The sequence below is a fragment of the Anomaloglossus baeobatrachus genome, chromosome 5, assembly GCF_048569485.1.
Source record: "Anomaloglossus baeobatrachus isolate aAnoBae1 chromosome 5, aAnoBae1.hap1, whole genome shotgun sequence".
NCBI classification, from domain to species: Eukaryota; Metazoa; Chordata; class Amphibia; order Anura; family Aromobatidae; genus Anomaloglossus; species Anomaloglossus baeobatrachus.
Genome location: NC_134357.1, coordinates 251,692,908 through 251,710,839, shown reverse-complemented (window position 1 = coordinate 251,710,839; position 17,932 = coordinate 251,692,908). Strand labels below are relative to the sequence as shown.

At 46.9% G+C, this 17,932-nt stretch overlaps 1 protein-coding gene across 3 annotated transcripts in view; it reads right to left on the bottom strand.

The window, feature by feature from the left end:
- Nucleotides 1-233: 233 nt before the first annotated feature.
- The window catches only part of LOC142309910 (membrane-spanning 4-domains subfamily A member 4A-like), a 163,356-nt gene continuing 145,657 nt past the window's right edge, over nt 234-17,932 (bottom strand). For all 3 annotated transcript variants that reach the window (XM_075347372.1, XM_075347374.1, XM_075347375.1), the window contains exon 7: nt 234-781. In XM_075347372.1, the coding sequence (XP_075203487.1) occupies nt 632-781 (150 nt within the window). In that variant the 3' untranslated portion in view covers nt 234-631. The remainder of the gene's footprint in view (nt 782-17,932) is intronic.

The window sequence follows — 17,932 nt, the reverse complement described above, 5'->3', positions numbered from 1 at the left end:
TATGACATTGTCCAATGTGTTTATACTATGGCATCCCTATACTGGTTTCCATCTTTTTTTAAACCTAATAAAACAGTAAAGCAGAATAATATTAGAAATTACATGAGCTCAAAAGAAAGATAATTAATATTAATGTGCTTCTTATAGCAAGATGGAAACAACTCCTTCAACTGGAAGGTGTCTTTTACATTCTGTTCAAGTACAATAATCATACACACACACAGTTCTGCAGTTTATTAAAATTTAAAAAATTTATTTGAAAATGGAAAAAACACTTAGATAAGATGTATAAAACAAAATCACAGTACAACAAAGGTTTATACCAATGTAGCAGATGTAAAAGAATTATAGCAATTCATCTGATCACACTTTTTATAAAGTACGGTATATCTATTTCTGATAACCCTTGAAAATGGATAGATAGAATATTGCACATTGGTTTTAGGATCAGTTAGCCTGGCCAGTATCAAAAAGTTTGGACCAATTTTAACAATGTGTGTAAACTTCAAATTCAGCTCCATCCATACTAAATAAATACCAATTTCAAGATAACTGATAGGGTAAATTTGTTTAATTCTTAGAGGTTATTTAAACTAATGTGCTATGCATCAATTGAGGGAATTTTATTAAATTATGACATTGGTGTAGCTTTGAATCCAGGGGAAATATAACGTTGTGGGGGTGCATTTTGTGGTGCACATGGTTGAGGATATCCTGAAAATGTAGCTGGAACTGTAGAAGGATTCGTGGAAACCACAACATCATTTTGGACCATAAACACCTAATGTCAAAGAAAACAGGAAAAAACAGTTAAAGTTGAGGAACGTAGGGAAAACATGAAACTTTTTTGAGTTTCTAAGTCTTATGGGGTCAGGTTTTGGGATAACCATTCTGGAATGTAATAAAGGAATCATATGTATAACTTGGGATTTAAGCAAATTAGGTTGGCAATACTGGAGGCATAGTAAATATAAACAGGTAGAAATTTATGGAACATGCTGCTTGTCAGAATCTGACGTTATTGCATAAAAGCAGATCTAGTATGTGATCTCATGTGTGACAGCTGCAAATGTAAACCTGTTTCTGAATATGCTAATATCTAATATATAAAGCTGAGTGTATGTATGTATGTGTGTGTATGTATGTGTGTATGTAAGTATGTATGTATGTAAGTATGTATGTATGTATGTATGTATATGTCCGCTAAAGGAATCTGCACTGTCGCATTTAGAATCATGAAACTTTGTACAGCCACCTCATTTGACTCAAGGAACGTTATAGACTATATTTTTAAGGGACATTTTCACCCCGTGCTTTGCAGTTATTAGCCCAAAATATCTGCTTGCTTACTGTTTGGTTGCGTGAGGTAATATATATACTGCTTTCGCTGTTTTGATAGTTAGCCTGGATATTTGTCAGTTGGCTTATAGCAACCAATCACAGCTCTGCTTCCATTTTGCTACAGGTCATTAATATGAGCTCTGATTTGTTGCTATAGGCAACAAAGGTAATTCTTAGTATAAGACAGCTTATACATTATGTGAGGTAATATGATTTTGGTGGTGACGCTGTGAGGAAAGAGTTAACTTTTTCAATGGTTAGAAAAATCATAGAAATTCATTCTCCTTTGCAAAGAGCACGACCAGACTTGTTTACGTAACAGACTCTGAGAGCGCATTCCAGGATTCTAGATGTTGAGATCCAAGGACAGAGCAATAAGACCTGAAGACTGGTTTAAGACAATGAGAATTGTGTTTTCGCTTCACCGAGAAATGAAAGTTTCATTTTCTGAGAAACACGACATAGCTACACCCCTTTTAGTTTGATAAAAAAAAACCGTATGTGATAATAAACTAGCATTCTTCGGAGCGCACAGCCTTTACCTTATGTGTGGATATCAGCGTCTGTCTGTATCTCATTGGGGCTGAGGGAGGCTGAGGGAGGCTGAGGGGGGACCCGGGACTCCCTCCGCATTTGGTCATCGCTGGCAACTGTTGTGACCTATTGGTCAACCTAACATTTCTGGCACCCAAGAACAGGGACCCGTGTCTATAACCCAGGATCCAGTGGACTATCTTGCCATACCGAGGACGAGGGGACCAGACGTGGGGACCAAAAACACCTGGCCAGGTAAGAGCTGAACCTTCTTCTGCTCTTTTGCTCCCCATCTCTGTTCTCTCTCTCCTCACCGCTGCAAGAGGGACACTCTGAGTAGAAACTGGGTAATTGGCGGGTCACTACTGAACTCTGAAAGAACTTTTGCCAGTAGATGTTTTTCTGTGCTCAGTCTCTTTGTCTGTTTTTCTGTGCTTTGTGTCCGTGTGTCTGCTTTTCTGCGTTTTGCCTCTGTGCTTCTGTCCTGTCTAAATGGATGTGATATTCACTGCCCTAGTGTTAGTTGGAGGTGCCCTGTTTGCCATTTTTCTTGGATATAGAGTATATCTCTGGTACAAGAAGGGTAACCCACCACCATTCAACGTACTCAGCCCCCTCTGAACAAAGTTAGGACACCACCTTAAAGTAGGAATACAGATAAGGAGTCAGTCTCCGAGTACTTCCAGGATAGGTGGTTCTAGACCTCACCTTAGGTAGGAATACAGATAAGGAGTCAGTCTCCGGGTACTTCCAGGATAGGTAGCGCTAGTCCAAGGGACGTTCAAGGGTCTAAAAGCTGAAGAAAATAGACGAAGAATGGGACAGGGAATGTCAAAGGACACAGCTGAATGCACCTTGCAGCATCTCATTAGGTGTTACCATGGAAAAAGAACAGCCAGTCAGTCCAAGGAAGTTTCTAATACATTTGGATTGAAGGGGAAGGATCAACTAGACCCCAACAAATGGGACAAAATATGAACTACTAGAGCAGGAGTAATAGAAGATAAATCATGGACTGTGGCATCTGGCCAAGCCTTCATGGGAAGGCTCAATCTTTTCTGCGCCCAGGAGCAAAGAACTAAGGGCACAATGGAACCAGTGCATCAAGGTCCTGTGGAGAATGTCATTTTTCTACAGATTGATGCAGTCATTCGCAGATGAAGGGCTGGACTTACAAGCGGGTGCAATAGGTCACCTGATGGTAAGATCCTTCATGGATGGAATACAGGCACCTCTGGCAGATAGGTTAAAAGCGTGCTGCCCCGAATGGAGAAACATGGAAGACATAGATCTTCTAGTCAACAAAGCAAGTGGCTTAGAAACCAATGCAAAGGATAAAAGGACCAAGAAAGTTATCATAGCAGCAGTGGACGGTCAGCCAGAAGTGACAAGAAAAAAGGGACCGACCTGCTACCATTGTGGGATCAAAGGACACGTGATCAGAGACTGTAGAAAGAAAAAGAGGGAAACTCAAAACCAACCCAAGCGTCAGGAGGAAAAGACTGCCTGACTTGCGGCAGCAAGGGATAGGGATGCCAGAGGTCCATTTATACATGTCCCCCTTCAAATTGGCAACAAGAATCTAAGGGCAGTAAACTTAATACTGGAGCCCCTCACTCCCGTTGTTCCCAATCCATATACACTGGTCACACAGGTATCGGCTACATCTACCCATTATACGGTCATAGACCTTGCTAATGCCTTTTCCTCTGTACCACTGGACCCAGCATGTCAAGATCTCTTTGCATTCACGTACAAGCAAAATCAATACACGTGGACAAGGCTGCCACAAGGGATGCAGCATTCCCCTACACTGTATACTCAGGCTATGAGTAGTGTCCTTCAAGGCTGGCAGCCCCTTGACAGCTGTGTCCTCCTCCAGTACATGGATGATCTATTACTTTGCTGCCCAAGCGAAGAGGAATGTAAAAAGGCTTCAATAAGTCTTCTAATCTTCCTTGCAGAATCAGGATGCAAAGCAAGTAAAGACAAGCTACAATTCTGCAAGACAAAGGTCACATTCCTGGGTCACTGTCTCTCTGCAGGACAAAAACATCTCAGCCCGGACAGACAAGAAGTGATCAGGAAAGCAAGCATTCCTAGAAACCTCAAGCAGCTCAGAGGATTTTTGGGACTAATATCCTTCTGCAGACAATGGATTCCCACTGTGTCACTACTCATGCAACCATTGTATGATTGCACGAAGAATGTTCCATTCTCCCTCACAAAAGAAGCCCGACAAAGCTTCCAGCGCCTCAAGGAACTAGTGATTGATGCACCTGCTTTGGCACTACCAAACTATGATCTCACCTTCTATCTGTTCGTAGCAGAGCTTCAAGGATTTGCCGTGGGAGTACTCACCCAGAAGACGGACAAACATCATATAATCGGGTACTACTCCTCTCAACTCGACAACGTTACCAAAGCAGCACAAACCTGTGTCCGTGCAGTCACAACAGTCTCGAACATACTACAGAAAGCATCCGAAATCTCACTGGATTTCCCGACCACCATCCTTACCAGGTATGACATCTATGCTGTTCTTAATCAAGTGCAGCTGAAACACCTCTCCATGGCAAGACAAGTCAGGCTTCAATGTGCACTGTTGCTACCCCCAAACATCTCATTCGCTCGAGTAACCAGTCTAAACCTTGCTGATCTTCTGATCTTCACCAGTTTAGAAGACGGGACAGAGGAAGAGAGTGACAAATGTATCAGCGCACCATTTGACCACGATTGTCAAGAACTCATCCAACATGAGGCAAAGCCCCTGCACAATATTCAGGCAACACCGCTTACAAATCCAGACTTTGAACTTTTTGTGGATGGTAGCAGATATGCCGATGACACACTAGTTCCACACTAGATTTGCGGTAGTGACTTTACATGAAGTCTTAGCCAAACAACCGCTACCTCCACGCATATCTGCCCAAGAAGCAGAACTTCTCGCCCTCATCTGAACAATTGAGATTCTGGAAGAACGAACAGCGAACATCTACACGGACTCAGCTTATGCACACGGCATTGTGTACGATTTTGGCACTATCTGGCAGACTAGAGGATTTCTCACAGCGACAGGAAATCCCATCAGGCATGGAGCCTCAGTGAAGAAACTAATGGAAGTAGCCTTGAAGCCAAAGCTGCTGGCAATCATAAAGGTGGCTGTCCACACCAAGGCCCAAACACCTGAGGCTAGGGGAAATCACTTGGCCGACCAAGCAGCAAAACAAGCAGCCTTACTCCCTTTGAAGGAGACGGAAACAGTGTCAATGATGGAGGAAAAGACGCAGAACCTCTCTGAGACACAGAAAAACGCCTCTGAGGAAGAAAAGGCTGGATGGTGGGCCAAGGGGGCACAAAAAGTGGAGGCGATTTGGCGCCTAAACGAACTTTCCGTCCTGCCACGCAGTTGGTTCCCTGCCATTTTCAAAATACTCCACTACCCTACGCACGGTAGCACAAATTCAATCATGAACCATATGCAACCTCATTGGGTAGCCCCCGGCTTCAGACAATACGCCTCCCAGAGAATAAAAGCTTGTCACATCTGTCAACAGCATAATCCAGGCCAGCTAACAAAAACCCTGCAAAGACACATGCCAAAGACGTTTGCCCCATTTGAAAGAGTGCAAATAGACTATATCCAGCTGCCAAAACATGGAATTTACGAGTTTTTACTTGTCTGTGTAGACCTTTTCTCAGGATGGCCAGAGGCCTATCCTGTCAGCTCAGCCACGGCCAAAATCACAGCAAAAAAATTGGCCTGTGAGCTGGTGCCCCGGTTTGGACTCCCTGAAGTCATAGAGTCAGACCGAGGTACCCATTTCACTGGACAAGTTTTCCAGAATACCTGTTCCCTGTTAGGCATTCAGTCAGCCTTACACACACCTTACCACCCACAGTCATCAGGGAAAGTGGAAAGGTTAAATGGAACTCTAAAGCTCAAACTAGCCAAGGCAGTGGAGGAGACTGGTAGACCTAGGACAGAATGTCTCCCCATAGCTCTTTACTCTATAAGGACCACCCCGCAGGGAAAGCACAGGCTCTCATCCTTTGAAATACTCTTTGGTAGTGCACCCAGATTAGGATGCTACTTCGCACAGGAGTTACACCTGCAATGTGATAGCCTAACATCTTATGTTGTCTCCCTGCAGCAGAGACTAACTGAAACCCACCAAAGGGTCTATTCTTCTCTACCTGATCCTGATGCTGTTCCAGGAACACACTCCCTAAAGCCTGGTGACCAGGTCTACCTGAAGAAGCACATGAGAAAGACCCTTGAGCCACGATTTGAAGGACCTTTGACTGTCCAGCTGACCACTCCAACCTCCGTCAAACTTGAGGGGAGATCGACATGGGTCCATGCCAGCCCCTGCAAGAAGGCCTAAAACTGCTGATAAGTATTTCTATGTGTACTTCCTTTTTGGGGCCTTCTACACCACGGCAGAATTCATTTGAGACCCACCATGAAGTGTCAGCTGAAAAACATGAGATCACAGACTGCTGGATATGTACACACGCACCTGTGACAGCCTCCTCCATGCCTTACTTAGTTATTCCAGTCCCAATTTTCGAGGTTCTCCAAGCACTAAATAGTACCATTGCCATACAGAGACAATTAATCATTGTAACCAACCAACATACTTTGGTACTGGATTACCTCACAGCTGCCCAAGGGGGGATGTGCCAAATAATAGACCCTAGCTGTTGTCACTACATAGATCCAAAAGGAACCTTAAAAGCCCAAGCCAGCTTAACTGAGATACAAAAGCTGAGGAAAAACATGATGAGGAGGTACTCAGAAGCTCAGATGCTTGGTGGAGCAATACCTTCTCAATGTTTAACCCTGCAAACTGGTTTAAGGGAATAGGAGGATGGTTAATTGGGATACTGCAATCAGTATTCCAAGTGCTACTCTGTTTATTAGTTGCCTATGTAGTGTTTAAGTTGCTAATGGCTTTGTTTTACCGCTGCTTGAAGAAATACAGATATAATGATTATTCAGCACCAATATGAAATCACTAATATGCTTTTTTTCTCTGCTCTTTCCTCTAGAAATCACCTTGGCGTATTATGATGTGACTCTTGTTGGGAGGTATGCAGGCAGTTTCTGGAGGATGGATGTGGACGACACGTCCCTAAGCAACCCGCGGCTTGGATAGTATCTGGTGGCTAGCCTGCTGTACAGCTTTTCGATGGGCTCCTGTCCATCACTCATGCCAAAAGAGGGGATTGTGAGAAAAGAGTTAACTTTTTCAATGGTTAAAAAAATCATAGAAATTCATTCTCCTTTGCAAAGAGCATGACCAGACTTGTTTACGTAACAGACTCTGAGAGCGCATTCCAGGATTCTAGACGTTGAGACCCAAGGACAGAGCGATAAGACCTGCAGTCTGGTTTAAGACAATGAGAATTGTGTTTTCGCTTCACCGAGAAATGAAAGTTTTGTTTACTGAGAAACAAGACATAGCTACACCCCTATTAGTTTGATAAAAAACCCTGTATGTGATAATATACTAGCATTCTTCGGAGCGCACAGCCTTTGCGTTATGTGTGGATATCAGCATCTGTCTGTATCTCATTGGGGCTGAGGAAAACTGAGGGGGGCCCCGGGACTCCCTCCGCATTTGGTCATCGCTGTCAACTGTTGTGACCTATTGGTCAACCTAACAACGCTTAGCCAATATTGTTTAGATTGCTGTAGGTCACATGAACTTACTTGTATACTAATTGTGTGGGGTTCAGTGGTGTGACTGACTCGCTCGGTGCCTCTCCTTTACTCTGACTATGGGACATTGATTAGGCCTGTGTGATTCCACATATATTATACTGTGAATAGAGGTTCCCTACCTGTCAGCCATTTATGATTGTTTCTATATTTAGTTCCCTCTCAGACTACCCCCCTTTCTCTACGGTGGTTTTTGCCTCCTGCTCCCCATCAATTGTGGGTTTTCACCTATTTTTCACTAGTAGCATCACTATATATTTGTAAAAAATGAATCTTTTAATATTTGTATTCAATAAAGAATTGATGTTTTGTACATTCAGCCCCTGAATACTCCACTTCTTTGTTTCTCTTGAGCCTTGATGGAGTGGCATGTATATTGATACGAGATGTGCTTTAGTTCAATACTTTTGTGTCTAATTGTGTGGGGTTGTAGATATGGTCAATTAGAAACAATAATGTCCTGTTAGAAAAGGAATTTGATTTGACGATGGTTGTCAGATGCTTAGAGAAAAGCAATGTTGGAGCTCAATAACCAATCTGAAGAAATTGAAGCAAGGCTGAAGACATGAGAACAAAGGTTTTTTCCTCAAGGGCCATTGAAACATCTCATGAGAGAGAAAAAAGACTTACCAATAAGAGAACAAGAGCTGCTTCCTCAAGGGCTTCTGAAACCTCTCACCACAGAGAGCAGCAAGATTTACTGACAAGAAAACAAGAGCTGCTTCCTCAAGGGGTTCTGAAACCTCTCACCGTAGAGAAGCAAGGTTTACAGACAAGAGTGCAAAAGCTGCTTCCTCAAGGGTTACTGAAACATTTCACCATAAAGAAATAAGACTAAAGCGGGCTTTACACACTGCGATATCGGTCCCGATATCGCTAGTGTGGGTACCCGCCTCCATCTGTTGCGTGACATGGGCAAATCGCTGCCCGTGCCGCACAACATCGCCCAGACCCGTCACACATACTTACCCGCCCGGCGACGTCACTGTGACCAGCGAACCGCCTCCTTTCTAAGGGGGGTGGTCCGTGCGGCGTCACAGCGACGTCAGTGAGCGGCCGCCCAATAGCAGCAGAGGGGCAGAGCTGAGCGGGACGTAACATCCCGCCCACCTCCTTCCTTCCGCATAGCGGCCGGGAGGCAGGTAAGGAGAGCTTCCTCGTTCCTGCGGTGTCACACTGAGCGATGTGTGCTGCCACAGGAACGAGGAACAACCTCGTTACTGCTGCAGTAACGATTTTTGAGAATGGACCCCCATGTCACCGATGAGCAATTTTGCACGTTTTTGCAACGATGCAAAATCGCTCATCGGTGTCACACGCAACGGCATCGCTAATGCGGCCGGATGTGCATCACCAATTCCGTGACACCAACGAGTTCGCATTAGCGATGTCGTAGCGTGTAAAGCCCCCATTAGGCTATGTGCGCACTAGAAAGTGACTTTTTCTCAAGGAGAATCCGGACCCTGTTAAAGAATCCCGCACCTGCGGTAAAAAACCGCACCAAATCCGCAACGAAATCCGCATGTGGATTTGGCGCGAATATGCCGCTGTTTTTCCGTAGGTTGGTCCCTGCAGATTTTTACCATTGTCTATGGCAAAAACCGCAGGTACCTGCGGAAAAGAAGTGACATGCACATTAATTCCGCAGCGGAAAATCCGCGGGTAAATCCGCAGGTATAAAAAAAACGCAGTGTGCGCACCGCATTTTTTTATACCCATAGGTTTTGCTGGAGATTTACTGCAGAAATGTTAGACACATTTTCTGCTGCAAATCCGCGGCAAATCCGCAGTAAAATCTGCAGTAAATCCGCAGCGTGCGCACAGGGCCTTACAGACAAGAGAACAAGAACTGCTTCTTCAAGGGTCACTGAAACATCTCAGCATGACTTACAGACGAGAACAAAAGCTGCTTCCTCAAGGGTTACTGAAACATCTCACCAGAAAGAATCGAGACTTAGACCCTGTGCGCACGCTACGGATTTACCGCGGATTTGCCGCAGAATATGTGTCTAACTTAATACCTGGTATGTCAATTCATGCACTCTACTTTCCCATGAACTGATCTCCACTTCCCTTGGCTCTGCTGTGTGTTCTAATACCTGGTATGTCAATTCATACACTCTACTTTTGCACTATATCTGACCTGTTCTTTCTTTGCTTCAATATCTTCCTGACATCCTCCAGCATCTCACTGTGATCTTTACCCCCCTGTTTTGCACCCTCCTTTTATGACCTTTGTTTATTTTGCCTATGTGAAGCTGCATCTGTTTTTTTTTTGATTGAGTGATCCAGGGGTTATTCTTGTACCCCACCCCTTCACAGCTGAGTGCACTTGTATGTGTATATACTGGGGCAGCTCAAAGTCTGCACCATGACAAGTCTGCACCATATAAGTATGATGCATTGAATTAGGCCAGAACTGGGCCGTAATTGACAGGAAGGTAACTGGATACATAGTCACAGTAAACAATGTTCATGTGTCTCTTACCTTTCACCTCTATAATTCTACACTTTTTACTGCTCCCTCTGATCCCTAAACCCAGTAATGAACTATTCATCTCTCCCTCCATCCTCCCCACCCATCTCACCTTCCCCTCAGATATTTTCCTCCACATTTCACCCAGTGTCTCCAGACACACACGTCCATCTCATGGCCTCTCCTGCTCCCACTTACTAACACTCTCACTGCTTCTCCTCACTGCTGTGGATATTGCTCCAAATCCTGGTCCTCCTCACCACATCCCTATTGTCACTTCAAACCCTCTTCAACAACCTAACACAAATTTCCGCAACCTCGCAAACCTTATAGCCATTCACCCAGCCCCCGCTCCCCCAGTCCCACTAACAGGAGCTCTATGGAACGCTCGCTCTGTCTGCAACAAACTATCCTACATTCATGATCTTTTCATCACTAATAAACTCTCTTTCCTCGCCATCACAGAAACCTGGCTCACCCCCTCTGACACTGCCTCTCCTGCTGCACTTTCTTATGGCGGTCTCCAACTCTCTCACACACCCCGCCCCAGTAACAAGCATGGTGGAGGAGATGGTTTGCTCCTGTCCGACCAATGCTCCTTTATATCAGGTTTCCAGGTTTTCCAGTTCTCTTTTGAATGAGCTTGCCCTCAGTTAACATGGAGTTTAAGGTTCTGTTGCCCTACTTCCTGTCCAGCTGCTTAAAAGGCCGCCTCTCAGCCCAGTCCAGTGCCTGAGTATACTGCTTGCTGTGTGCTCCTGCTTTGCTGCTGCTAATCCTGATTGCTTTTGGATCCTCCTAAAGACTACCGACCGACCGCCTCTGGACCTTACCCGGTTTCTCAAGCTGTGCCCGGATTCCGTCTGCCATCTTCGGTCAGCACTCTGCCTGGTTCTCTCTGGTTCGTAACCACTCTGGACAATCATCCCGTACGGACACTCCTGGACTTTTACCGCTTGCCCCTTGTGTCCCGGCTGCTGCGCATTTAGGCCTTCCGGGGTGATTGCCGGACAGTCCCTGTATAGGGGTTCGCTCTGGTGGTCTCCCTGGGGGAGTCCGGTGCGTGGTCCCGGGAATTCCCTCCGCTCCGTTTCGGGAAGGTATTTTGTGTATTTGTACTGCTGTGTTTGTTCTGTTGTTATCTACCGTGGTTACAGATTATAAAACATCTTGTATCAAAAACTCGTCTCTGCTGATCATTGCCCTACGCTATCGAAATCCTCAGAACATATAATAAGTATTACATTATACTCAGGCCATAAGAGGATTTCGCTGGGGCAATGACTGAGACACGAGGAGTAGATCAGCTCTTTTCTATGATTAACTCCTTGCAGCAGGAGATGGAGGTGGTGCAGACTAAACTTAGAGATGTGGAGGCACAGCTGGGCCATGATCACCAGGTACTGGGGCCGGCTATACAGGACTTGCAAGTCAGAGTGGAGGCTCAGGAAGCCGTCCCCACTACGTCCGTATCAGCTGCCGGTATGCCTAGGTTACCCCCATTCCGTTTCAATGGTGACCGTAGTCAGTTTCGTGGATTTGTGAACCAATGTATACTGTTTTTTGATGTACATGCTGATTATTACCGTTCTGACCGGTCCAAAGTGTTATGTATAATTATGTTATTAACCTCACGAGCACTGGCTTGGGCTAATCCTATGATAGAGAACCGGGACATCCGTTTAAATCACCTAGATGATTTTCTGACCGCAATGGCGCAGATGTTTGATGATCCGAATCGCCGTGCTACCGCTGAATCGGCTCTCCTTTCCTTACGTCAGGGAAAGCGTTCTGTCGTTGAATACGCCACTGAATTTAAGAGGTTAGTGGTAGACACCGACTGGGGAAACAATGCATTATTGTCTGTTTTCAGAAAGGGGTTGTCCGGTACCATCAAGGACGAATTAGCTCGTTCCGAATCTCCAGGGGATTTTGACCTGTTTCTCCAGCATTGTGTGCGTATTGATACCCGCTTGACGGAACGTAGACAGGAAAAATGGGCAGCTGTAAACCGTGTAAACAACTTTACATTTCCTTCCAGAGAACCCGCTCTCAGGACGCCACGGGAGGCCGAGGACGTTCCTATGCAAGTGGACTCTCTGCAAAAGCGAGAGACCAATGAACGTCGCGAACACCGGCTCCGTGAGCGTTTGTGTTTCTATTGCGGTCAATCGGACCATTTCTTGATCGACTGCCCGAAACGTCCGAATCGCCCAAATAAGGTATTGGCAGCCATGGCAGAGTGTGACAACACGGACGCAGAGTCCGATATCTCTGAGGCAAGTGGACACTTGGATGCGGTATTTCCCTTGACTGTAATGTCAACCTCACCGAAGGACTCAGAAGGGAAATATACCCATTGCTCACTCCCCATTCAGATCCGTTGGGAGGGACAACTAATTCCTACCTCTGCAATGATAGACTCTGGGGCAGGGGGAAATTTCATGGACACTTCTTTTGCCAGGAAACACGGTATCCGGACTCAGCAAAGATCCTCACCGGTTACCATGGAGACGGTAGACGGATCTCCGTTAATCTCTGGACCAGTCGATCGGGAAACCGTACCGCTAGAATGCGTCATGAAGCCAGGTCAGCAGGAGACCCTTGTTTTCATGCTAATTTCTTCTCCTCATTTTCCGATTATTCTAGGTATTCCGTGGCTACGGTCTACAAATCCGGTCATCGATTGGGAAACTAAGGAAATATCCTTCCCACCGCAGAATATTCCGACCATTAGTCCAACTGTTCCGGTTCCAGTACCACCAAATACGGAGAGCACTGTACAGGTACCTGTTTTACCCCCGGTTTACCGTGACTTCGCTGATATATGCGACAAAAGAAAAGCCGACCGACTTCCCCCGCATAGACCGTATGATTGCCCCATAGACTTACTCCCAGGGGCGGAGATTCCGTTTGGTCATGTCTACCCGTTGGCGGCACCTGAGCTAGGAGCGCTAAAAGAGTACATTGATGAAAGCCTAGCCAAGGGATTTATTCGTCCGTCTACCTCACCCGCAGGGGCACCCATCTTTTTCGTGAAAAAGAAGGAGGGGACTCTGAGACCCTGTGTTGACTACCGGGAACTGAATAAAATAACCATCCGGAACCGGTATCCGTTACCGTTGATTCCTGAGCTATTGGAGAGGGTCCAACAGGCAAAAATATTCACCAAATTGGACCTCCGTGGGGCATATAATCTGCTTCGTATACGTCCCGGAGACGAGTGGAAGACCGCGTTCCGATGTCGGTACGGACATTTTGAGTACCTAGTGATGCCTTTTGGACTTTGTAACGCTCCCGCAGCATTTCAACATCTAGTTAACGATATTTTTAGGGATATCATGGACCAATTCATGGTGATCTATCTGGACGATATCCTAATCTTTTCTGATTCTCTACAGGAACACCAGGAGCACGTCAAGACCGTACTTACCCGTCTGAGGGAAAACCACCTGTACATTAAGCTGGAGAAATGCGAGTTCCACTGCTCACAAATACAATTCTTAGGTTATGTCATCTCTCCTCAGGGACTAAACATGGAATCTGGCAAGATACAAGCCATTCTGGACTGGCCGGAATCGGGAAACATCAAGGAGGTACAACGCTTTGTCGGTTTTGCCAACTTTTACCGACGCTTTATCCGTAACTTTTCAGATATTGTCCGTCCCATCACTCTGTTAACCAAGAAAGGACAGAAGTTTGTGTGGTCCGCCCAGGCCCAGGAAGCATTCCATCGTCTCAAGGTATGTTTTACCTCAGCGCCAATATTAGTCCATCCGAATCCCGCACTTCCCTTTATCGTGGAGGTCGACGCTTCCGACTATGCATTAGGGGCCATTCTTTCTCAAAGGACCGGGGACAAGAGTCTCTTGCATCCGTGTGCCTTCTTTTCCCGCCGGTTGTCCCCTGCAGAAAGGAACTACGACATTGCGGACAAGGAATTATTGGCGATTATTTCCGCTTTCAAGGAATGGAGACACCACTTACAGGGAGCCGCACAGCAAGTGATAGTACTCACGGATCACCGTAATCTGGAATTTCTTAAGTCTGCCAGGTGCCTGTCTCCACGGCAAGCCCGTTGGAGCCTATTTCTTAACCAATTCAATTTTATCGTTACATACCGTCCAGGTTCACGTAATGGGAAAGCCGATGCCTTGTCCCGAATCCACGCCGTGGACTCCGTGCCTGGAACCCCGTCTCAGACCGTGTTATCGGATGCCAATTTCGTTGGAGTACTCCAGGACCAGGACTTGTGGAAGGACATCAAGCTGGCCTATGATGGTGACGTATTTCTTGCTGCCCCCCCGAATGATGTAACTCTTGTTCTTCGGAATGGTGTGTGGTTGAGAGAGCGACGCATTTATGTCCCGGAGGCCGTAAGACTTCGGGTTCTCAAGTTGGTCCATGACTCCGTGTTGGCTGGTCATAGGGGGGTACAGAAGACGCAAGAATTTCTGAGCCGTTTTTTCTGGTGGCCTACTTGTTTAAAGGATGTGAAGGACTATGTCAACTCATGTGTGGTTTGTGCCCGGTGCAAGGTCCCTCGTGTGGCTCCTACGGGACTCCTCCAACCGTTACCCGTGCCATCTCGCCCTTGGGGGTCTATCTCAATGGATTTTATTGTGGAGTTGCCAGTCTCATGCGGACACAATACCATTTTAGTGGTGGTAGATCGATTGACTAAAGCTGCTCACTTCATTCCGTGTACCGGTCTTCCCTCAGCCGCAGAGACAGTGGATTTGGTTATCCAGAATGTATTCCGATTGCATGGGGTACCAGACGAGATCATCTCTGACCGGGGCGTGCAGTTCACGTCTAGATTCTGGAAGGGGTTTTGTACGGCACTCCAGATTGATGTCTGTTTGTCTTCTGCATACCATCCTCAGACGAATGGGCAAACCGAACGGACGAATCAAACCCTGGAACAATACCTTCGATGTTATGTCAGCCATCTCCAAGACGATTGGTTGAAGATGCTTCCGTTGGTGGAGTTCTCGTATAACAACACTCAGAGCAGCTCCACTAAGGTAACGCCCTTTTTCGCTAACTTGGGTTACCATCCGACTGTTTTGCCTAGGTCACCGGTTGCGGTTTCGGTGCCAGCGGTGGAGGACAGATTGACAGAGCTACGACAAAATCTGGAGGTTCTGAAGGACACTGTGGCTACGGCCCAGGAGCGTTACAAGAGGTCGGCCGACACTCACCGGAAACCGGCACCCATGTACAAGGTAGGGGACTCTGTATGGTTGTCCACCAAAAACCTGAGATTGGGTGTTCCTTCGCAGAAGCTGGGACAAAAATTCATCGGTCCGTTTAAGATCACCGGGATCGTGAGCCCTGTGGCCTGTCGGCTACGGTTGCCGCACCATCTAAAGGTACACCCGGTCTTTCATGTGTCTCTCCTCAAACCTGTCTCCCCTAATACGTTTCGTGGTCGTGTTGTGCCTCCTCCTCCGCCTGTGATGGTCGACGGCGAGGAGCAGTTCGTGGTTGAGGACATTATTGACTCCCGGCTCCATCGTCGTCGGCTTCAATATCTGGTACGTTGGCAGGGGTACGCCCCCGAGGACGATTCCTGGGAACCGGTGGGTAACATTCGGGCACCCCGGAAGATCGCTCAGTTTCATCGACGGTTCCCGGACAAGCCGGGCCCTGATCCGTCCTGAGGCCGTCTCTGGGGGGGGAGTAATGTCAGGTTTCCAGGTTTTCCAGTTCTCTTTTGAATGAGCTTGCCCTCAGTTAACATGGAGTTTAAGGTTCTGTTGCCCTACTTCCTGTCCAGCTGCTTAAAAGGCCGCCTCTCAGCCCAGTCCAGTGCCTGAGTATACTGCTTGCTGTGTGCTCCTGCTTTGCTGCTGCTAATCCTGATTGCTTTTGGATCCTCCTAAAGACTACCGACCGACCGCCTCTGGACCTTACCCGGTTTCTCAAGCTGTGCCCGGATTCCGTCTGCCATCTTCGGTCAGCACTCTGCCTGGTTCTCTCTGGTTCGTAACCACTCTGGACAATCATCCCGTACGGACACTCCTGGACTTTTACCGCTTGCCCCTTGTGTCCCGGCTGCTGCGCATTTAGGCCTTCCGGGGTGATTGCCGGACAGTCCCTGTATAGGGGTTCGCTCTGGTGGTCTCCCTGGGGGAGTCCGGTGCGTGGTCCCGGGAATTCCCTCCGCTCCGTTTCGGGAAGGTATTTTGTGTATTTGTACTGCTGTGTTTGTTCTGTTGTTATCTACCGTGGTTACAGATTATAAAACATCTTGTATCAAAAACTCGTCTCTGCTGATCATTGCCCTACGCTATCGAAATCCTCAGAACATATAATAAGTATTACACTTTACACCAATTCCACTACCACCCTCTGTTACTCTTCCCTCTTTCGAGGTGCACTCCGTACGCATCTACGCCCCCTCCAACCTTCAACTGGCTGTCATTTACCGCCCTCCAGGGCCAGCCACTGCCTTTTTTGACCATTTCACCACCTGGCTACTACACTTCCTTTCCACCGACATCCCCACCATCATCATGGGTGATTTCAACATCCCCATTGACACTTCCCACTCATCTGTCTCCAAACTTCTAACACTCACTTCCTCCTTTGGCCTCACCCAATGGTCTTCTGCAGCTACTCACAAAGATGGCCACACGCTGGACCTCATCTTCACTCGCCTCTGTTCCCTATCTATCCTCTCTAACTCGCCTCTCCCCCTGTCTGACCACAACCTACTCACATTCTCTTCCCTCTCTTCTCCAAGTACGCCACCCCCCCTCCACAAACTTCCACACCCTCGCAGAAATATCAAACACATTGATTTACACGCCCTTTCTCAGTCCCTTCTCCCCCTCACAGACATTACATTTCTACATGATGCAGATGCCACTGCAACTTTATACGACACTACAATCTCTGCAGCTCTCGAATCAGCTGCCCCCCTCACACACACCAAAACCCGCACAATCAACAGGCAACCCTGGCACACGAGGCAGACTAAAGAACTAAGACGGGCTTCCAGAATTGCTGAGTGCAGATGGAAGAGGTCTCATTCCACTGAGCACTTCATTGCATATAAAGAGTCCCTCACCACATTCAAGTCCACACTCACTGCTGCAAAACAAACCTACTTCTCATCCCTCATATCTTCTCTCTCTCACAACCCTAAACAGCTATTCAACACTTTCAATTCTCTCCTCCATCCTCCAGCACCACCTCCCTCTCCTCTCCTCTCAGCTGAAGACTTTGCCTCTTTCTTCAAGCAGAAGATTGACAACATCAGAGCAAGCTTTGGCCCACAATCACCACAGCCCCTCATCATAGCTACTCATCCCTCTTCCTCCAAATCCAGCTTCTCCACCATGACAGAAAACAATCTCTCCACTCTATTCTCAAGATCACATCTAACCACCTGTGCACTGGACCCGCTCCCATCGCACCTCATCCCCAACATCACTGCAGTTCTCATCCCAGCCTTAACCCATCTCTTCAACCTATCACTAACAACTGGTGTATTCCCTTCATGCTTTAAACATGCCTCTATTACACCCATCCTCAAAAAGCCCTCCCTTGACCCATCCTCTGTGTCAAACTATCGCCCCATATCCCTTCTCCCCTACGCCTCAAAACTACTGGAACAGCATGTCCATCTTGAATTGTCCTCATACCTCTCCTCCTGCTCCCTCTTTGACCGGCTTCAATCTGGCTTCCGACCTCATCACTCTACTGAAACTGCCCTAACCAAAGTCACCAATGATTTAGTAACCGCCAAAGCCAAGCGACACTACTCTATCCTCCTCCTCCTGGACCTGTCCTCTGCCTTCGACACAGTAGACCATTCCCTACTACTACAGATTCTCTCATCC